The sequence below is a fragment of the Symphalangus syndactylus genome, chromosome 19 (assembly GCF_028878055.3).
Source record: "Symphalangus syndactylus isolate Jambi chromosome 19, NHGRI_mSymSyn1-v2.1_pri, whole genome shotgun sequence".
Taxonomy (NCBI): Eukaryota; Metazoa; Chordata; class Mammalia; order Primates; family Hylobatidae; genus Symphalangus; species Symphalangus syndactylus.
Window position 1 is genome coordinate 68,833,287 of NC_072434.2, and position 22,815 is coordinate 68,856,101.

At 42.5% G+C, this 22,815-nt stretch overlaps 2 protein-coding genes across 4 annotated transcripts in view; one reads left to right on the top strand and one right to left on the bottom strand.

Annotated features, from left to right (window-relative positions):
* CAPN2 (calpain 2) overlaps positions 1-8,169 on the top strand; it is a 62,365-nt gene extending 54,196 nt beyond the window's left edge. Inside the window, exons 16-21 of the mRNA XM_055233807.2 lie at positions 389-453; positions 2,173-2,241; positions 2,779-2,857; positions 4,140-4,256; positions 4,504-4,562; positions 7,162-8,169. Coding sequence (XP_055089782.1) covers positions 389-453; positions 2,173-2,241; positions 2,779-2,857; positions 4,140-4,256; positions 4,504-4,562; positions 7,162-7,185 — 413 coding nt within the window. The 3' untranslated portion in view covers positions 7,186-8,169. The remainder of the gene's footprint in view (positions 1-388; positions 454-2,172; positions 2,242-2,778; positions 2,858-4,139; positions 4,257-4,503; positions 4,563-7,161) is intronic.
* Positions 8,170-12,410: 4,241 nt separating this feature from the next.
* Positions 12,411-22,815, bottom strand: part of TP53BP2 (tumor protein p53 binding protein 2) — a 67,114-nt gene continuing 56,709 nt past the window's right edge. For all 3 annotated transcript variants that reach the window (XM_055233802.2, XM_063613358.1, XM_063613357.1), the window contains 3 exons: positions 21,465-21,631; positions 16,648-16,847; positions 12,411-13,221 (listed from right to left, as the gene is read on the bottom strand). In XM_055233802.2, coding sequence (XP_055089777.1) covers positions 13,180-13,221; positions 16,648-16,847; positions 21,465-21,631 — 409 coding nt within the window. In that variant the 3' untranslated portion in view covers positions 12,411-13,179. The remainder of the gene's footprint in view (positions 13,222-16,647; positions 16,848-21,464; positions 21,632-22,815) is intronic.

Genomic DNA, 22,815 nt, shown 5'->3' on the forward strand with positions numbered 1-22,815 from the left:
TCAAGTAAACCTCTTTCTCTCACGGGTCATAGCCTAGAATTAACACACCTGCTCTCTGTTTTCTTTTCCCCTGCCCAACAACTATGGGTGACTTTATATCCTGTGGGCACCTAAGGCCCAACCATTGATCATTCTGTTATTTATTTGTTCAAAATGCACTTTTTAAAGCCCTGTTTGCCCATGGCAAATATACAGAGACATCAGGACAATGTGGACATCGTCTGCACTGTCCCAATCTGGCAGTCACTAGCCACGTGTGGCTATTTAATATAATGGAAGTGGCTTCCGTATGTGAAGGGCACAGATAAAGGATATCTCCATGATTGTGGAAAGTTCAATTGGACATCACCACTCAGATTTTTCCTGTCACACTGATTTTGTCTTTTAGGTCAAGATATCAAGTCAGATGGCTTCAGCATCGAGACATGCAAAATTATGGTTGACATGCTGGATGTATCCTTTAATATGCTCCAGGGAATAGAGACTGGGGGAGTTTAAAATCTCACTCCAGAAAGATTCAAACACATGGCCTTCTCCCCTTTCAAAATGGCCAGTTGTTCCCAACTTGCTGAGTTGCTGTCGGACAGTCAGCAGCACTGACCTCACTTACTAGGGAAATGCAAGAATCTTCTGATGAAGGAAAGCAAATGCTACACCCCGCTCCCACCTACCCTGAAAGGCTTAGAATGTAGGCCCACGGCCGGGGACGGTGGCTCACGCCTGTAATCCCAGCCCTTTGGGAGGCCAACGTGGGCCTCCTGACTCACAAGGTCAGGTGTTCAAGACCAGCCTGACCAACGTGGTGAAACCTCATCTCTACTAAAAATACAAAAATTAGCTGGGCATGGTGGCGGGCACCTGTAATCCCAGCTACTCAGGAGGCTGAGGCAGGAGAATCGCTTGAACCTGGGAGGCGGAGGTTGCAGTGAGCCAAGATCGCGCCACTGCACTCCAGCCTGAGTGACAGAGCGTGACTCGTCTCAAAAAAAGAAAAAGAATGTAGGCCCACCAGTCTATTCCTGGGGCTGGTGCAGGAAATTCCTGACAATATGCCCACCACTTCTTTGCACAAAGCAGCTCGAATTTGTTTCCTCAGTGATGTGTTTCCATTACTTCCTCTAGGAAGATATTCCCTAACCACAGTATTTCTGATGTGAATCTGTTTTGTCTGATCAGTGTTTCCATTACTTCCTCTAGGAAGATATTCCCTAACCACAGTATTTCTGATGTGAATCTGTTTTGTCTGATCAAGATCGTCTTCTTGATTTAGATAAGGGCTACTTTCATGAGCATCCTACTTCCCTTTTGCTCTAGCTCCTTCCCAGGCAACCCACCTGTCCCCAAGGCAAACTAGTCATCCATTTCCCCCTTGTTTCCAATGCTTAGTGAGAAGTGGTGGTAAGGGGCAGCCTAAACTTCTGTGAAGTTTTTTCTGTTTGTTTGTTTAGTTGGTTGGTTGTTTTTTTTGAGACAGGGTCTCACTCTGTCACCCAGGCTGGAGTGCAGTGGCACAATCTCAGCTCACTCCAACCTCCCGCCTCCCAGGTTCAGGTGATTCTCCCCGCTCAGCCTCCCCAGTAGCTAGGACTACAGGTGCGTGCCACCACACCCAGCTAATTTTTCTATTTTTAGTAGAGACGGGGTTTCACCGTGTTGGCCAGGCTGGTCTCAAATTCCTGACCACAGGTGATCTGCCCAACTTGGCCTCCCAAAGTGCTGGGATTAGAGGTGTGAGCCACTATGCCTGGCCCCTTCTGTGAAGTTTTATCTAGTGGATTCACGGTGTACACCTGCTAGCTCCCTTCACCAAAGGCCTCTTTCTTAGATATACTCCATATACTTTAAAAAAACAGCAAGGGCCTAGCCACTAGAAGCCCTCCAAAGCCCTCTGCATGTCATCCAATAGCTCATTTTTAGTAGTATCTGGGGCCTGCACAGCACCCCTAGATCAAAACAGCAACCAAAATCGGCAGGGAGCCAGCAGGTCTTTCCCGCTCTTCCTCCAATCCTTTAAACGGAGGTTTAGCCAGTGGGAAAAGCAGGAAAGGATCCTTCTGCAAACCCTCCTTGTGCATGTGCTATGATATTCAAAAGATCCAGTTGAGAAGACAAACGAGGTGACACTATGCCCAAATGGACCCACACTCAAGGGCTTTCCTTGACTGAAGGCAGTCGGACGGGAGTGGCAAGCTGGGGCTGAAGGAGTTCTACATTCTCTGGACGAAGATTCAAAAATACCAAGTAAGATCCCAGAAGTGCGGGTGGATCTGTGTTGGGGAACATTCTGTGCGTATGCTTTAAGATGCAGCAACTCCTCCACAGAGTGGAGAAACATTTCCAAGGGGATTGGGATTTTACCCATAATGAAGCTCAGAGTAAGTAAAGACAGGGCTGAGGAAATGCAAACAAAAAACCAACCAGGACTTTGCAGGTGAAGCGGCCCATTCCCTTCCTCCTGATTACTGGGATCATCTAAAGGCCACCATCAAGGATTTCCTGAAAAGGCTTTTTGACAGCTAAAGTACAAAAATTATATAAGACAAGAACATGGACCTATGGGCGTTGGCTGGCTGATTTGATGGGCGTATTTACAAACCAGCTCACAGACAGAAGCAAAATACTATTAGTTATTTAAGGCAGAAACATGGGTGATTCTTCCAAGGCCAAACTAGAGGCACACAGCTGGAAAAACTTCATCCCCACTCAGCACATACTAGGGAGGTAACTTGCCAGCTTTGCTTTGGGTCATAGTTCTTACAACTAATTTATGTGTTCCAGAAAATTTACCGAGAAATCGATGTTGACAGGTCTGGTACCATGAATTCCTATGAAATGCGGAAGGCATTAGAAGAAGCAGGTAACCCTTTATAACTGCATTTTCGTTCCTGGTTTAATCTGTGTGTAGAATATGTGAACACTCATCCTATACTATATAACACAAGATTTGGTAAAGCTATAAAATAAAGTAGGTGCTAGTTTAATACAGACACCTCCTTTTAATTCCCCTTTCAAAGACTAATTGGTAAAATTAAATGTAGTAGGATGCTCTGCCCTCTGTGCCTTCTTGAATCCAAGTTTCCTTTGGAGCCGCCTGGCACAGCAAGCAGGCAAAGCCAGCTCTCAACAGACTCCTCCAGGCGCTTCCTTTCTGGTGCAGGGTTGGTTAGGCAGAAATGGAATGTCTCAGCTCGGCCCTTAGGGTAAGACCCTAGCAAAATTGGATATCAATAAAAGGACACAAGCGAGTGGTAGACCAGCAAAGCGGGAGACTGCTGGGCTTTGGGAACAAATGTGTCCGCATGAGGCTGTTTATTCTATTCGCTGGAATATAATGTGGCCGCAGAGACCCCACACAACATTGGTTTATATGAGGTATGTCTTTCTGTCGTATAGCAATCCCAGCTCCAGCAGTCCACAGCTAGGACAGTGCCTCCTACTATCCTACCATGTCACTATCTGATCACGCTTCCCCCAGCCTCCCCCCATCCATGATGTCCACCGGACCTTCGAGGGTTGCCCTCATCCAAGGGACCTGGGACAGCGTGCCACCACAAACACATGCCGCCAACAGGTTGACAGAAGAAGGGCTCCTTGCCTTTAAGGGCACACAGGCCATTTCTGGTCACACATCCCACCAGCCAGACTGTGATCACAAGGCCTCTGTTGGCTGCAAGGAAGCTGGGACATGCAGTCTTGATGCTAGGTGGCCACAGGCTCAATAAAAATTATTTTACTTTGGAAGGAGGGAGAACAACTATGAGTTTACCAGGAACAGCTTCTGCTCACATATATCCAGGAAGAATCTGGTCTCCAAGACGATTCAGAGCTAAACAAAAAATCAAACAGCAGCAGCATGGTTAACAACATGAAGCAACCGTGACCATGAGAACAGAAGCAGGCAAGAAAAGACTTAGGTGTCGGCAAGGACACAGGCAGGGTGAAGGTGGACAGTTCAGAAACAAAAGAAACAGCAGAAGGTACTGGCTTTGCAAAATCAAACCAGTCTCATAGAAGAGCAGCCAAGGGACAAAGCAATTATACCTCATTTAAATCACCACATTAGTTCCATAGCCTGTGAGCACAGCTAAATGGTACAATCTACTGCTTAGCAATCAGTTTGTTTGTTCATGTGACTTCAGGTTTCAAGATGCCCTGTCAACTCCACCAAGTCATCGTTGCTCGGTTTGCAGATGACCAGCTCATCATCGATTTTGATAATTTTGTTCGGTGTTTGGTTCGGCTGGAAACGCTATTCAGTAAGTGGATATTTGGGGAAAGACTCATTTCAGTTCTGTTGGTATTAAAGTAGACTGCCTTTCACCTCGGTGAAATCATCTAATGTCTTCCAGGATTTGAGAATGAAATTCCCTCTTTACTAATTTGAGGGTGAGGAAGAAAGCATGTATGGCTATCAATAAAGTCAGTTGCTGAACTGAAAAGAGGATAATGTGATCTCTGTTTCAGCTCACTCACTCGTGACATCCTCTTTTTCTCCTTCCACAGAGATATTTAAGCAGCTGGATCCCGAGAATACTGGAACAATAGAGCTCGACCTTATCTCTGTGAGTCAGCAGCTCGTGCCCCCATCTTGCTTCTAAGGGGATGGGGGAAGGCATGGGGCGGAAAGGGCTGTTACTTGAGTGACCTGCTTTTTCAAGTTTTGCTTTAAAGAGCTCTTGGTCTGTCGGGGCCAGGCCTGTACACGGCTGTAAGATCTCACAACGCACTTTTACTTGCAGTTGTTTTCCATCCACCTATTCTCAAGTCCAAAATGCACGCCTGGCTCCCTCTTCCCATGAGCTTTGAGTTGAGTGTAGCTCAAGGTTAAACTAAGGAGTGGCTGCAGGATCATGCTTAGAAAAATGAACTCCTGATTAGCATGCAAGGGAGAACATGCTTATATAAAGAAATCCTTCGGCTGAAATTCAAGTTGGGTTTTGGGAAGATCCATCATTCTTAGAATGGATCTACTTAAAATACTTTGTGAGCAAATTAGTTTTCTCTACCCCCTCTCCGTTTAAGATAAAACCAACACTAGTAAATATGTTTGCCATTTATTATTATTATTGCACTCATGTGTCTGGAACCCTAGCAATGCACGTCTTTGAAATGATCATCAATCTGAATTAAGTGGGTATGCTAATTTCACAAAAAGCAAAGCGTAAAATGTTCTCGTGTCATCCCAATGACAGGAAGTTCTCTCACTGAAAGAAAGAAGCCAGGTGGGGTATACTTCCATTATCACCTGGCTCCAGTCAGCATTTCCGCTATACTCTGGGAAGGCCACAGAGGGCCGGGTGAAGTGGCTGACACTGGGTGAGAATGGTAGTTGTCAGTCCTGTCCGCGTAACAGAGGAGCGAAGTGATGAGGGGGGCAAGTCTGAGGCACTGGCAGCTCTTTTCCGTGGATTTTGAACTCTGGAGGAAGCCAGCAACTAAATAACTGTCTCATTCTGCTATTATGCATTGTATTAGCAAAGTGAAAATATAGTCTATCTATCTGGTTACAAATAACACTAACTTGCTTAAAACTTTACATATCCTAGGAAACATCTCTACCCCTAGATTCCAATGTAGAGTCAACCCCGTCTCTAAAAAAATGAAAAATTAGGCTGGGCGCAGTGGTTCATGCCTGTAATCCCATCACTTTGGGAGGCCAAGGCGGGTGGATCACCTGAGGTCAGGAGTTCAAGACCAGCCTGGCCAACATGGTGAAACCACGTCTCTACTGAAAATACAAAAATTAGGGCTGGGCGCGGTGGCTCACATCTATAATCCTAGCACTTTGGGAGGCCAAGGCGGGCGAATCACCTGAAGTTGGGAGTTCGAGACCAGCCTGAGCAACATGGAGAAACCCCATCTCTACTCAAAATACAAAACTAGCCAGGCGTGGTGACACATGCCTGTAATCCCAGCTACTCGGGAGGCTGAAGCAGAAGGATTGCTTGAACCCGGGAGGTGGAGGTTGCAGTGAGCTGAGATTGCACCATTGTAGTCCAGCCTGGGCAACAAGAGCAAAACTGCATCTGAAAAAAAAAATTAGCTCGGCATGGTGGCGGGTGCCTGTAAATACGTTACTCCAGAGGCTGAGGCAGGAGAATCGCATGAACCTAGGAGGTAGAGGTTGCAGTGAACTGAGATGGCGCCACTGCACTCCAGCCTAGGCAACAAGAGCAAGACTCTGTCTGTCTCAGAAAAAAATAAAAAATAAAAAATTAGCCAGGCATGGTGGTGCGTGCCTGTAGACCCAGCTGCCCAGGAGGCTAAGGTGGGAGGAACACCTGAGCCCAGAAGTCAAGGCCGCAGTGAGCCATGATCTCCCCAGTGCATTCCATCCTGGGCAACAGAGCAAGGCCCTGTCTCAAAAAATTTAAAATAAATAGTAGAGTCAACACAACTGTGACATGAAACATGCCCCATGTTAAGTTCTGGAAATCCTAGCCTGTCATTCTTGCTGGACATCCTATTCTACCCCAGCCACCCACCCCCACCCCAGGGTCCACCTGGCTTGCCTGCTCAGTCCACTCCCTCCACATCTCCTCTGAGAAGCATCTTCTTACCCACTGGCTTTTCCTGCCACTCCTAAGCCTCACCTTTTGCAGGTTCCTGGAGATCCTTGCTTCTCATAGTCTTTGCTAAGGATGAGCCATGTTCAGAAGCTCTCCCTTCAGTCTGCAGGGATTTCAATCTTGGCTGCAGATTCCATCACGTGGGGAGCTTTGCCAAAGTGCTGGTGTCCTGGCTGTATCCCAGACCAGTTGAATCAATCTGATTTAAAGTTTCCGTATCACTACAACTTAGAACCAATGCTGAACACCATTGGTTGCAGGGATATTCACATCCCAAACTAACTTCTGATGTGGTATCTGAGGCAGAGATGTGAAAATGCTAATTTCTGTTGTGTGAATTTCACTTTTCATGTGTGCCATCAACCCTGTAATATGATTAATGACCACTTAATGCAAATCACACAGACTACTGACCTGTTAAAAGCTAGACTCTAGAAATCAGGTAAGAAAAATATGAGTTAGTGCACTGATATCGTAGCCCTCGATCAGCTTTTCTAGTACAAGTTTTTTGGAACAATCTACAGGTACTTAAATAGCCTTTAATTTTAAAAGTGGTCACTGAGCTGACTTGGTTTTTTTTCCTTCCTCACAGTGGCTCTGCTTCTCAGTACTTTGAAGTTACAACTAATCTGCCTGAAGACTTCTCATGATGGAAAATCAGCCAAGGATTAAGCGTCCATAGAAAAACACTTTGTATCTGGACCTCGAAATTATGGGAACATTTACTTAAACGGATGATCATAGCTGAAAATAATGATACTGTCAATTTGAGATAGCAGAAGTTTCACACATCAAAGTAAAAGATTTGCATATCATTATACTAAATGCAAATGAGTCACTTAACCCTTGACAAGCTCAAAGAAAGCTTTAAATCTGTAAATAGTATACACTTTTTACTTTTACACACCTTCCTGCTCATAGCAATATTAAATCAGGAAAAAAAATGCAGGAAGGTATTTAATAGCTGAGCAAAAACATTGAGTCACTCTCAAAGGACACCAGGCCCTTGCAGGGAATATTTAAAGCAACTTCAAGTTTTAAAATGCAGCTGTTGATTCTACCAAACAACAGTCCAAGATTACCATTTCCCATGAGCAAACTGGGAAACATGGTATATCATGAAGTAATCTTGTCAAGGCATCTAGAGAGTCCAGGTGAGAAGACTCACCTCTGTTGCTTGGGTTAAACAAGAGACAGGTTTTGTAGAATATTGATTGGTAATAGTAAATCGTTCTCCTTACACTCAAGTTCTTGACCCTATTCGGCCTTATACATATGGTCTTACAAAGACCAAAGGGATTCTGTGCTTGATCAACTGAACCAGTATGCCAAAACCAGGCATCCAATTTGCAAACCAATTATGATAAAGGACAAAATAAGCTGTTTGCCACCTCAAAACTTTATGAACTTCACCACCACTAGTGTCTGTCCATGGAGTTAGAGGGGACATCGCTTAGAAGTTCTTATAGAAAGGACACAAGTTTGTTTCCTGGCTTTACCTTGGGAAAATGCTAGCAACATTATAGAAATTTTGCCTTGTTGCCTTATCTTCTTCCAAATGTACTGTTAAATAAAAATAAAGGGTTACTCCATGCAATCACACCATGCCATGTTTTCCTTCCTGGAGGGCAGCCCCACAGGACAGTTTATGAGCACACATGATTATAGCTTGTTTCTACTTTAACAAGGTATGCTGCCTCTGTAAATTCATGTATTCAAAGGAAAAGACATCTTGCCTATAATTAAAATGTGGAACTATAAAATTTTTTAAAATCCAAATCAGAAACTTTGATAATCTGACCATAACATAAGGGAAGCTCTAATTTCTACTGCTTGCTGATCTGCTGTTAGGCAGCACAGAGACGGATGTGCCTCTCAGGAAGTTCCCTGCTCGACCTTGGCCAGCTCCCCCTGGGGTAGGGACAAGCAAGGGAGCTGAGAACACATGCAGATGAAGTCACTGGTCCGGTGCTTGTGGTTCTTGATGAATCATTTCCTCAGGATGACTTGAGATAAGCAAATGCCATCCTAATATTTCCTGAACAAGGTGAGACGATGGATTTCCGAAACTCGGCTCAAATGAGTTGAAGTTCTCTTGCTTGCCGAGTGGACTTTGAGGGCAAAGGGGAAGCTGGTGGCCATGAGAGTGCAGGAGCCCCAACCTCCTCGCATCGGTGATTTCTCTGTCCAGCTGCACAGGTGGCAGGAAAGAGGTGGGAGATGTTTGGACTGACTCAAGATTGGAGGTGGGCAAGGGAAGGGTGGCTGAAGGATCAGGGGACAAGGGAATGGACAGTGGGGACTGAAGTGGTTGCAACACAGGACCCCAGGGTCCAGGCTGGGAGGGGGTGGGAGTGAAGGGCAGGAGGGATCAGCTTTTGATTCTGAGGAAGAGAGTGGTCTCCGGAGACTAGGTGCACAGTGGAGCAGGAAGGAGGCCCCTCCCATCCGCAGAGGCCATTCCAAACCTGGACTACTGTGCTGGGGGCCCTGCGTCTCCTGGTGCACTTTCATCTGTGGGACTGACCTAGTCTCTGAGATAACATTAAATAAATAAGGTATATGTTTATCAGAGCAAATTTAGAAAAGACTGAAAAAGAAAAGGGAATAGAGATTACCAAGTATCCTGAGTTTTCCCACCTAGTATAACGTTTGCTAATGCCTGTTTTACAGGGGGCAAAAATAGTTAAGCAAATAGATGATAAGCAAAGTAAACCTCAACTTTCTGAGCCTGTATGAACTCACCAACCCCCGGCACCCCCGCCACCAACCCTCACTACTTCCCTCCTGGGTCTCTGCTCTGAATTGCAGTCTTGGGCCCATCGGTCAGCCAGCCCTCTATCAATTAATTCCTCTCTCTCTCTCTCTCTCTTTCCCTCTCCTGTTTTTCTTTCCACAGCTCTTCCCTCACAGCATGTAAACATATATAAATGCCTACCACATCCTAAAGTATACTTAATACTCTTACCTCCCCTGCTGTAGCCTCTCCTTCCTCCAGAGCCGAGCCTCTGCCTCCGGAGAAGCTGTCCACACTGGATCTCAATTCATTTTCCGCCCACTACAGTCTGGCTAGTCACCTACCTCTCTTTGCTGCTGCTTTTTATGATCACCAGTTACCTCCTAATGCCAAATCCTATAAACATCTACCAGCCATTATCTCCCTGGACCTTTCTGCTGCCTTTAACACCATTTACGATTCTCCTGAGAACCCACATTCCTTTGGTTTCCTTCAGGTCTGCTTCTCTGGCTAACTCCCATCTCCTTTCATGTGACACTCCCCACATCCCCAGTGGCTCCACTGCCGTTAGAATGTGCACAGCTGGTTTGCATACTCTCCCCTTTAGCACGGTCTGTTCCCCACCTGCTTTATTCCCTTTTATTTTGTAAAGACCTAAAAACTGTGCTACCATAAAAACATGACTATAGCATCAATACACAAGAATTGTTCAACATTAGACAAATGATCCAATGACATGATGGAATATTAGGAAGCCATTAAAATTCATGTTAATAGGCCAGGCATGGTGGGTCACGCCTGTAATCCCAGCAATTTGGGAGGCTGAGGCAAGTGAATCACTTGAGGTCAGGAGTTCAAGGCCAGCCTGGCCAACATGGCAAAACCCCGTCTCTAATAAAAATACAAAAATTAGCCAGGTGTGGTGGCGCAGGCCTGTAATCCCAGCTACTCAGGAGGCTAAGATGAGAATCACTTGAACCCGGGAGGGGGAGGTTGCCATGAGCCAACATCGTGCCACTACACTCCAGACTAGGTGACAGAATGAGACTCTGGCTCAAAAAAAAAAAAAAAAAAATTCATGTTAATATTTATGATACAATATCAAGTATAATATAGGAGAATGCAGAATTGCTTAAACAATAAGCTCTCAACTATATATAGAGAAAAAAATCATAGATAAGACTACAAAGAAATAGGCCCAAGTGTGAATGGTACCTCCAGAGTGGTCTTTTTCCCTCCCTCCTTCATAATCTTTTTCTGTACTATTTCTATAAGGAGCTTTGATATAAGGATACTTACTTTAATAATAAAACAAATTAAAGAACACAAAGACTAACAATGATGTTCTCAGTTTAGAATTAAGGAATATAAAACTGGGATCACAGTTCCCTAATTTTCACATCATCTCTGTTCATACATCTGTGTAATTCTTTAGTTTGCCAAGTACCTTCATGCACAGAACATAGGTTTTCCTCGACAACTCGGAAGCATGCCAAGGCAATGGCATTAAACTCCACAGATGAGGGAACAAGGCTCAGGGAGGTCAAGTGTCCTTGGCAAGGTCACCTGACGGGTAAGTACGACAGCCTAGGACTAGAATCCATGTTGTTTCCTGTAGTTGTAACATATTAACACAAACTTAGTGGCCTAAAAAAATAGCCATTATCTCACAATTCTGTAGATGAGAAGTCCAACGCTGGTCTCATTGGACTAACGCATTCCTTCTGGAGACCTGGGGAGGATTCATTTCCAGCCAGGCCCACTCAGGTTAGCAGAGTTCAGTTCCATGTGGCCATAAGGACTGAAGTCCCCATCTCCTGGCTGGGCCAGCCGCGGGTCTTTCTCAGCTTCCATGTTCCCTGACCCACACATTCCATGACCCCCTTCATCTTTAAAGCCAATGACAGCAGGTCAAGTCTTCACACTCCAAGTCTTGCCCCACCTGCCCTCCTGCCTCAGCCCTCCTGCCTTCCTCTCCCGCTGTGAAGGGATCTTGTGATTACGGTGGCCCACCAGGACAATCTAGGCTAAACACCCTATTTTAAGGTCAACTGATTCGTAAACTTAATTAAATCTTAAAAGTCCTTCAAAGCAGTTCAGTAAGTCGTCAAAACCTAGCATCATGGATAGGTTCTTGGTAACTGCAAATTAGAGCAAAATTATGTAAAACAAACCAACAAGAAACAGGAGGCACTCGAATAACATCACTTCATGTTGTACCATTAGAACACTGATGAGAAAAAGAAATGGTTTTGTTACATACCTTTTCACTTTAAGTGAGTTTTAGCCAGGTGCGGTGGCTCACACCTGTAATCCCAACGCTCTGGGAGGCCTAGGTAGGAGGACCGCTGGAGGCCAGGCATCAGAAATCAGCCCCGAGCAGCATGGCGAGACCCTGTCTCCTGTCTCCCAAAAAAAAAAAAGAAAAGAAAAAAATAAATAAAGTCACAGTTTCTAAGAACCTAATGATGATGTTAAGTAAGGACTTATTGTACCTAGATTAGTGATACAAGGAATAACCACGAGATAGGGATGGGGGAGCGAGGAATCTTTAGAATTCTGCCTACCACACACGTCTTCTGATGTTTAGTTTATGTTGTCACTCCTTCTCCGTTACTCTCGAAAGTGTTATTCGCAAAGTTATGTTATGTTCTTTCATCTACTTTTCTTGCTAGAATTTAGCTACTCATAAAAATGTGTAAGGAAGAGTGACCATGGTTTTTCATTTGTATCTTCTACTAAAGTAGTTCCACTAAGCAAATGGGTTTGGAAACAATTCACAAACCTATTAACATATTAATAAAATGATGTGGAGATTTTGCCTATATAAGTTTTCACCCCACAAATCAATGAGGACACTAAAACAGTCTATTAGAGGCTCTAGGTAAAATGTAAAGTAGGCTTCTATCACCATGATCTCTACAGAATTTTATTTTAAAAACCACTTACATTGAATCACTTGGCTGGTAAAAAAAACTCTTATTACGATACATATACTTATGTTAAGCAGTTTGTTCTTTTTCAGCTGGGTATGATATCCCAATGGCTTGTGACTATTAAACAAGGTCTATTTATGACATCAAAAACAAAAACCAGTAAACAGCTTAGCATCAAAAAGTTTATTACAACTGATTTTAAAGTCAGCTATGATCTTGACAAATATTACGGGTAAGTCTGTAGCAAGTTTCTAATTTCTGAGATACAAAAGACAATAAATACAGATTAAAATTCAGCCTACCAACAAGATTCTACATCTAATTACTGGTACTGTAGCTTAGTTTCAATATTTCAAACATATGTATAATTCTTAAGATGCTACAAGAACTCATATAATAAAGTTATTGTTCACTGACGACCAACTAACAGTTCTTCACTGACAATATACAAGTGTGCAGTGCCTTCGAGCCTTCAGGTGAGCCCCCCAAGGGCCTGCTGGTGCCGGGGACAATCAGAGACAGCGATGTGATGGCACTGGTCCTTTCTGGCAGGAGGATTGGTTTAGGAGCAGCTGCTGAAAACACTCACTAAACAGGAAAGAGAGCTGATTTCCCAACTGCCCAATAAATGGTCCTATTTACTAGACAGGATTCTTGTAGAAAACAGGATTGTCGCTGTATACTTCTCTGAGCGCTACACGGGACAACTCTGCCCCAACACGGTATGGCCTGCTGACGTAGATGCTTTATTTCATCATGCTAAATGTCCTCTAATGGTGAATTCTTCAATCCTTCATTTTCTTCTAGAGACATTCTTCATCGCTTTCAAGCTACATTGTCATTAAAATAAGTCTTGTGAAATTTTTGCCAAAAATAATCGTATTACTTCTGCTTAACAGAGATTAATTCTTCATTGACTAAAATTCTGTGTGAAGTTTCAGGCCAAGCTCCTTTGTCTTGGTTTAATTCTTGGGTACAGCTGCAAGAGAGTTTAAAAAATATTTACATACTATAATAGATGTGTGAGAATATAACAAAATTTCAAGAAATAATGAGGTTAGGGGACAGATGTCATGGGAAGGAAATCAAAGTGAGAAAAGCACTCTTTGTGGTGTGTGTGACACCTAGAGCTTTACGTTTAGCAACGTGCTCATCAGCTAGACTGCACAGGACGTTCAAAGATCACAAGGGCCCGTCAACTGTGACAACTCTACAAAGCAGCAATATAAAAACCCATGACAGTTCTAGGTATTAACTCAATCTGCACAGCTTGTTGAGCTGTAAATCGGCTCTAACAAGGAAGGCAAACTGCTGTATGCTCTACACTCCGGCATTTGGAGCTTCTATTAGGAAGGAAGAAAGAGACTGAATTCTTTTACCTTTATTCACAATGGACATGACATTGTGTCATGGGACTTCAGACTGTCAGAAATGAAATGCCACAGATTAAAAGTCTATAAATTTAAGGAAGATTGGGTGGAGTTTTTTGCTTTAGAATTCTGTGGTTTTGTGTTTCCACAAGAGCTGTAAAGGTGAGTCCTAGTGAAGGTTGCAAGGCCTCTAGGCCTGAGCCAGGACCAAGTCAAACTGGTAAATTCAACTGACACACCAAACAAAAGCAGCCCCTCTTGACAAAAGAAGAGGAAGAAAAAGGATTACTCAAAGAAAGTAGAAGCATAGACTTTAATTACATCCCAATTAAAAAATTTAAAAGTGATAAATAAATAATTTAAAAAAGAAAAAGAGTCAGACTTCCAGTTAAAACTAAAAAACTGGTGGATCCATGTTAAAGAAAATATTATTTTTCTATCTGAAAAAAAGACATTTAGCTAATACAATTTTCTAGACTTCTATCTGAGCCCTAACTACATATATGCACTCTCCTTTAAAAACAAAAAAATCAGGAAAAAAAAAAAAAAAAACACCAAAAAAGTGGTGTAGAGGATACTTCTAACAAGAAAAGATTTCCAAAGTACTAAGAAAATCTAAATTTAGGACTAAAATGAAAATCTTCAGTCCAGTCTGTTAATTTCAGAATCTTCTAAGCACCACACACACGAGAGAGAACTCACTCTTTGACCCACTGCTCCCACACTTGGGAACATGCAATGTTCCCCGTGTCATTAACCACAGGACCTCTGTGTTAGAAAATTTAAATAATTCAAAAGATCTATTGTGGCCGGGCGCGGTGGCTCACGCTTGTAATCCCAGCACTTTGGGAGGCCGAGGTGGGCGGATCACGAGGTCAGGAGATCGAGACCACAGCGAAACCCCGTCTCTATTAAAAATACAAAAAAAGTTAGCCGGGCGTGGTGGTGGGCACCTGTAGTCCCAGCTACTCAGAGAGGCTGAGGCAGGAGAATGGCGTGAACCCGGGAGGCGGAGCTTGCAGTGAACCGAGATTGCGCCACTGCACTCCAGCCTGGGCGACAGAGCGAGACTCTGTCTCAAAAAAAAAAAAAAAAAAGATCTATTGTACAACTTGGTGACTATAATTAATAATGTATTATATACTTGAAAATCACTAATAGATGTTCTCACCAAAAAAAGATGACCATGTGAGATGATGCATGTATTATTTAGCTTGATTTAGCCATTCTACAAATACACATATTTCAAATCATGTTATACACCATAAATATATACAATTTTTGCCAATTTAAAAAAAGAAAATAAAAGACTCAAGTAAGCAACTAGTTCTAAGAAGGTAAAGTCTTTCCCAGATAAGAAACTATACAAAACAAAAGGGCTTATTTACCGTTGATGTTTATCAGAGAAGGAAAGTTACTGTAGCCAAGAGACTGTATTTCTCCAGTGCTAGAGACTCTGGAGAAGCAACTGAGGGTGCTTGAAAGAGAACAACCTTTATATTTCTACTTTCCTCTGGTAATCTGAAAGCTTATTTTTTTAAGACAGGGTCCACTCCGTCACCCAGGCTGGAGTGCAGTGGCACGATCTCAGCTCACCACAACCTCTGCCTCCCAGGCTCAACCAATTCTCCTGCCTCAACCTCCCGAGTAGCTGGGATTACAGTATTTTTAGTAGAGACAGGGTTTCACCATGTTGGCCAGGCTGGTCTCAAACTCCTGACCTCAAGTGATTCTCCTGCCTCAGCCTCCCAAAGTGCTGGGATTACAGGCATGAGCCACTATGCCGGGCCCCTGAAAGTTTTTTTAAGGGCTGCATAGTCTAATTTTATTTGTTTTTCACTTTCATTATTCTTTAAAGTTACATTATGATCACCCAAATGAATACTGTCTAATCATCTATTCAAAACTTATTATGAAATGTTTATTTCATAATAAATTTTGCTGTCAGGACAGCAGCAGTCAAGGTGTATAAGTTATTTACACTGCACGTTAGACAAACAACAATGTGGAAGGGAGAGTCAGGGAGAGATGCTGGTCAGAATCCAGGCAGTCAGGTCCCAACACTGAAGTCATTTCAAGGAATCCCATTGAAAGTAATGCCTAGGCAGTGGATCATTCACAGACACAATCCTGTTCATAGCCTAGATGCCAGAGTAGAAGCTCCATGTGGGTGGAGGCCACGTTCCTTCTGCAGCCTGGATATCCAGATAACAGGTGCAGCAGATGGAGCTGAAGCAACATGGAGGCCAGTGCTCACAACCTACACACCATCTTCTGTGTATCACAACTGGCTCTTCCTTTCCTCAACTCTTTCCTTCCTTCCTCACCAAGAGCAGATTTTGCAAGCACTTTAAACTTTTATCTCAATCTCTCAATTACCCTGATCACTTCTCTCACTCTTTCATACATCCTCCATGCCCCTTGCACACACACAACTGCTATAAGAGAACAGCTGAATCTACAAAGAGCTTAATGCAAAGCCCTGGAATCTGTTATCCCGCTTTCTCTCCTCTGTCTGACCATACGCCAGCCTTCCCCTGAAAATACTCCAGGAGAATCTTTACATGATGACAGCAGTCCCATTGTACTACACTATAGAAGTGGTACATATGTGCTGGCATGATATTATTTTCTGGCTTTTTATGAAATATAAATCAAATAGTACAGAAAAACAAAGAATCTTGTCCTTAATGTCCTGCTGAAGCTCTCTACCAGATTTGCAAATCCTGATTTAGACAGATTAAAAATTGATTTCAGATGTCACAGGCTCAATTCCAATCATATTATCTAGTTATCTTTAGTCTGTTTATAAATGTAGGGAGGACCCCTGACCTCCAGGGCTGGCAAACATATGTTATTGATCATAATAAGAATCACTGAAAATGTGGCTTTAAGTCTAAGACTATCAAAATGTTTAAATTCCATGTCTTATTAACAAAGGGCAGTTGGGTGCACTGTATCCAAAACACACAGCAGTTTTTACAGAGCCCCTCTCTGGCACATATGAAAACACCGTAACCATCAGACTAACTTACTCCCAGCAAGTTGCGTGGAACATATCCCTCCTTATCATTAAGGCGCGCCCACCACCATTCAATTTCATCTTCGTCTTCCCTGTGGATGATTGTCATGCAGTCTCCTTCTTTCATGGGCAGCTCATCATCATTCTGAGGTTCATAATCCCAAAGTGCATAAATGACTCCTTTATTCATTATGCCCATCTTCTCCTGAACTCCTAAAATCATGACAGTCAGATAAAGCACAGAATATACAACTTGGAGTATACCACTCTATAACTTTTAGCTAAATGAAACAAAATGGGAAGTAACAGGTACAGGCTGGAATGTTAGTACTACATTAAATATACAATAAAATGTCCTGAGGTAGGGGGTAGGGTGCAGTGGAAGGCAACAGTGTATAGCGAACATACGAAGGACACATTACTATATGCTATCATCTCTAAAACAGCTCTAAAACCTAGCACTTTATAAGCATCTCTTAAAGGAGCTACTCAGAGTACAAAAACTTTTGCAAGCTTAGGAACTAAAAAAAGAACTGTTCAAGTCTAGGATATTAAAAAAGTGAACGATATGCCTGTCCAATTTCAGCCTACTCCCAAATGTAATGACTAAGGAACTGTAGAAACATTACTTCATTCTTTACTCAAAATTCAGAGCAGACAGAGAAAAAAAGATGGAGGCACAATGGTCTCTATGAATTTCTGAATGGGAAAGACAGAGGAAAAAATATAGAGAGAATATGTTAGAATGCAAAAATATGGCATTTTAGACATGATCAAAGTCTTCATATAATCAACTCTAATATAGTAAGAATCCGAATCTTAAAAGATGTCGAAATCCTTAAACTAGGAAGGGAAAAATCCTCAGAAGTCCACCTTTCACCGGAGTTAGTAACAGATTTGCAAATTAACTACACATTTAAGTTTTGCCCTTCTTCACTTATACCTTCCTATCCTAAAGGGCAATGCTAGTAAGAAATAACAATCATCAACTGGCAGGCAATAGGAAAAAAGCAGAGGAGATGGAAAATAATTAAGGTAATAAAGTTCTCAGCAATTCAGAATTATTATTTTCACTTTTATAATTTTTTAAAAACCAGGAAAATACTTGCTAGCTTTTGAATAGTTAGCTTTTTCAGCTTATGTGAGCACTACACTATTGATTATGAAATTATTCCTATATCAACTAATGATATAGCACACAGTATATTTCTCTCACTGGGAAAAACTGAAACAAGAAATTGTTCTTTTCTAAAAGAAGGCTCTGCCAATCTAAAGAGACAATTTCCAACTTTTCTTGTTTAAAGATGACATGCAAAGCATGACACTCCCATGGTGATCAAACTTTATACAACTGTAATTTCACAAAGTTTTTTAAATGGCCACAGTGTCTGAGATGGGAATGAAGAAAGACGTAGGAGATTCTGGATATTTTAGTATACTCAAAGTAATAGCTCAAGTCCCAATTTGCAATAAATTAGGGACCAGGGTCTTGCCCAGGCTGGTCTAGAATTCCTGGGCTCAAGGAGATCCTCCCACTTCAGCATCCAAAGTGCTGGGATTACAGGCGTGAGCCACTGCACCCAGCCTCCAATAAATCATTAGGAATGGAGAAAAATTCTCATTACTTTGCTACTTATCAGATTAAGAGTTGTAAATTACTTCTTAAAAAATTTTTTCAGGGGACTAAAAACATGCTGTGTTACCAGTAACTTGGGAAATGCAAACTAAAGCTACAATGAGGTATCACTCCAAATCCAAGAGTCAAAGAGAATGTGGAGTAAAAGGAACCCTCTGCTAGATGTGTATCACTGTGACCTGGCAAGTCCACTTGTAGATAAACACCAGAAGACAAGTACCAAAATGTTCACAGGGATGTTTATAGTGGAAGGAAAGGAAGGAGGGAGGGAAGGAGGGAAGGAGGGAAACAGCACACATGTCCTTCGAAAGTAGAATAAAAAGATAAATTGTACAGTGAAAATAAACTATAGCTATAGGCAACACGAGTGAATCTCAAAAACAATGTTGAATCAGAAAAGTAGGCCACAGAATCACCAGTATGATTTTATATAAAGGGCAAAAACAAGCAAAACTGAAAATATTAGTTATGGGATTCATATACAAATGATGTAATTATTTTACAAAACAAGGAATGCTAAACGTGAAAGCAGTGGGTCACTACAGATGTGAGAAGGGGCCACATCAGGGAGGGGAGTCCAAACGATGTCAGAGACAGTGGTTACGTTCTGTTTCCTAAGGTGGGTACACAATTACTCACTGTGTGTAATCTACTATCATTACTACTTAAACAGCACATCCTGGTATCTATGATATACTTCATAAATTTTAAGAATCTGACCAAATATCCCTAATGTTTAAAAAAAACATATTCCATATCTAAATATAGGTCAGATGGTCAATAAATTTAATACAGCAAAATACATATTAACACATTTTATATGTGTGTGTGTGTGTGTGTGTGTGTGTATATTTTTTTCTCCTGAGATGGAGTCTCGCTCTGTCGCCCAGGCTGGAGTGCAGTGGCGCGACCTCAGCTCACTGCAAGTTCCTCCTCCAGGGTTCATGCCATTCTCCTGCCTCAGCCTCCCGAGTAGCTGGGACTACAGGCGCCTGCCACCATGCCTGTCTAATTTTTTTGTATTTTTAGTAGAGACGGAGTTTCACCGTGTTAGCCAGGATGGTCTCATCTCCTGACCTCGTGATCTGCCCGCCTCGGCCTCCCAAAGTGCTGGGATTATAAGCGTGAGCCGCCGCGCCCGGCTTTTTTTGTGTGACAAAGTTTCACTCTTGTTGCCCAGGCTGGAGTGCAATGGCATGGTCTCAGCTCACTGCAACCTCCACCTCCGGGTTCAAACAGTTCTCCTGCCTCAACCTCCCAAGTAGCTACAGATGCCCGCCACCGCAGCTGGCTAATTTTTGTATTTTTAGTACAGATGGAGTTCCACCATGTTGGCCAGGCTGATCTCGAACTTCGACCTCAAGAGATCCACCTGCCTCGGCCTCCCAAAGTGCTGGGATTACAGGCATGAGCCACCACACCCGGCCAACACATTATACTAACGCCCATAACTTCAGCACTTTGGAAGGCCAAGGTGGGAGGATTGCTTGAGCCTAGGAGTTCAGGGTTGTGGTGAGCGATGATCACACCACTGCATTCCAACCTAAGTAACAGGGCAAGATTGTCTCAAAAACAAAATACATATATAAATATATAAAATTTATAATTTTATATATATAAATTTTTAAACATGTTACTATATCAAAATATTCTATGGTCCAGAGTTCAAAACATAAACAAAGGTTGGGCATGGTGGCTCATACCTGTAATCTCAGCTCTGGGAGGCTGAGACAAGAGGATTCTTTGAGGCCAGGAGTTTGAGACTAGCCTGGGCAACAGAGTGAGGCCCCATCTCCAAACGAAATTTAAAAGGTCAGGCATGGTGGCTCACACCTGTAATGCCAGCACTTTGGGAGGCCAAGACAGGCAGACTGCCTAAGCTCAGGAGTTTGAGACCAGCCTGGACAACATGGCAAAATCCCATCCATCTCTACTAAAAACGCAAAAACTAGCTGGGTGTGGTGGTACATGTCTGTAGTCCCAGTTACTCTGGAGGCTGAGGTGGAAGGATCACCTGAGCCCTGGCAGTCAAGGCTGCAGTGAGCTGTGATTGTGCCACTGCACTCCAACCTGAGTGACAGAGCAAGATCCTACCTCAAAAATAAATTAATAAATATAATAAAAAATTAGCCAGGTGTGATGGCAGGTGCCTGTGGTCCCAGGTATTTGAAAGCCTGAGGCAGAAGGGTCATCTGAGCCTGGGAGTTTGGGGCTACAGTGGGTGATGACCATGCCACTGCACTCCAGACTGGGTGACAGAGTGAGACCTTGCCTCTAAAAAATAAAATAATTACAAATATCAACAATAAAAACTACCAGCTGAGAGAGATGAAGAAGGGAATTTGAGGTTTGTGGTTCTCTGACCCCTCTCTCTTCGTATCTAGGGCCTGAAAAAAGACCTAGAGACACAGGGAAAAGTGTTCAGCAGAGAGGGCACCTTAGGGGTCTTCCAATCAACTGGGAAAGGAGTTACTGAAAACTTGAGCAGTATGGAGTTCTGGGACCTCCTTATTTGTCTCTGTCTTCCCTCCTTCTTTAATTCCTCTCAAGCCCAACTAAAGAGGAAAATTTACCTCAACTTCTAAGCCTTGTAAACAAAACAAATTTTCCTTGTAAATACAAATGCCAATCAACATATATCTATGTAAAACTTCAAGTCCATTTTCCTCTAGGTACAGATCGGATGTTAGCAACCAGAATCATAAACTCAAAATCAAGAAAACAAAAGAGAAAAAAATAAAAGACAGCTCCAAAGTATATGTTGCCTTTATTTCACTTTATGACAAGTTTGATTTTTAGGAAAACTTGGACCATTTGGGTTCTTAAACTGATCCTTCACTCCCTGGATCATGTTGTTAGGAGAGGGGGTCTGTTTACTTATTTGCAAGGATACACCATCAATCTATAAGTACCAAAGCCTTAATAGAGGATCTTTTGATGGTCAAAGTCATTAACACCACTAGGTCAGATGCTGCAGCACTGTCTTGTAATTGAAGAAGTCCCTGACAATAGCTGTTTCTAAGCATACAAACAGAAGCTGTATTATCTGTGACCAAGGCTGTTGTATTTTCAAGGCCCAAGACTATGGATAACACAAGATTTTTTCCAAACAAAAATAATTATTGAATTATACCCTAGAGATACAGAATAAATGAATGCAGTAATCAATACATTTAGTTCTACTTGTCACATACCATAAAGAAATTGGGAGCACTGAGTGTAGCCTTCCTCCATTTCCTCGCACTTATCTGCAGCAGTCTGCATGTCACTGTAGGTCATGGCAAACACAGCAGCTCCCGACTCCACCAAAAACTTACACACTTGGACGTTGTTACACGAGGCAGCACAATGTAATGGAGTCCTGTGAAGCAAGATACAAGGGCGAGAACTGTTTTCCTAAACTGAATGACACCTGCTGATTATCTGGAAAGAAAGTTCTTGAGTCTCTCATCTACCAAGTTTTCTTCTGAAAACCTCTTAAACAGTTTTTTAAAAACCAGTTCAACACAGATTATTGAACCCATCAAAGAATTACAGCCACAAATGAAAATTTCAGAGAGTCATGGACCACACTGGGGCTGGGAGCTTGGCAAAGGGTGAGAAGAATCAAGGATGTGAATAAGCAGAAATGAAATGTGTATAAACATTTAAGAAAAATAATATTAAAATGGATTTAGTTTTATGTCCTGGAGTACCCAGCCTAATTCTTTCTGTCAGAGTAGTAGGCCTAACAGTCCTTAAGTTATACACTTTCACTCAAAACACTGGCCTTTAAATATCTATCATCATCAATTTTGAAGGAATTAAGTTGCATATATGAACTACTTTTATATTTTTTAAATCCCAAGTTAAAATAAATTTTAATTGAAAAAATTTGTCAAATCAATTGAGACCAGAAAAGTGACTGTAAAATACCCACATTTCAATCTACTACAGGTAACTGGTCAGCAGGAATTTATTAATACCATGAAAGAGAACCCTCTCCAGCATCTCAAATGTTTTATAATAGATTATAAATGACCCTAGACTAATAGTAAAGGTATAAGAAGAGCCAGTACCACGGTCCAAACTCAGAAGTTGAGTGTGAAAATGTTAATCAGGCTCTAAAGTACGTAAGATTTAGTTTCTTTACTCTTTCCTCTCCTCTTTATTCTCCTTGGAGAACAGACTTGAAAAAAAAAAAAATACATAGACCAGGCACAGTGGCTCCCAGCACTTTGGGAGGCCGAGGCGGGCAGATCACCTGAAGTCAGGAGTTTGAGACCAGCCTGGCCAACATGGTAAAACTCCAACTCTACTAAAAATACAAAAATTAGCCGGGCGTGTAATCCCAGCTACTGCGGAGGCTGAGGCATGAGAATCACCTGAACAGGAGGCGGAGGTTGCAGTGAGCCAAGATCACACCAGTGCACTCCAGGGTGACACAGTCTCAAAAAAAATTTTATTTTATTTTTTTTTGGCCAGGCACAGTGACTCACACCTGTAATCCTGGCACTCTGAGAGGCCACGGAGGGCGGACCACTTGAGTTCACGGGTTCAAGACCA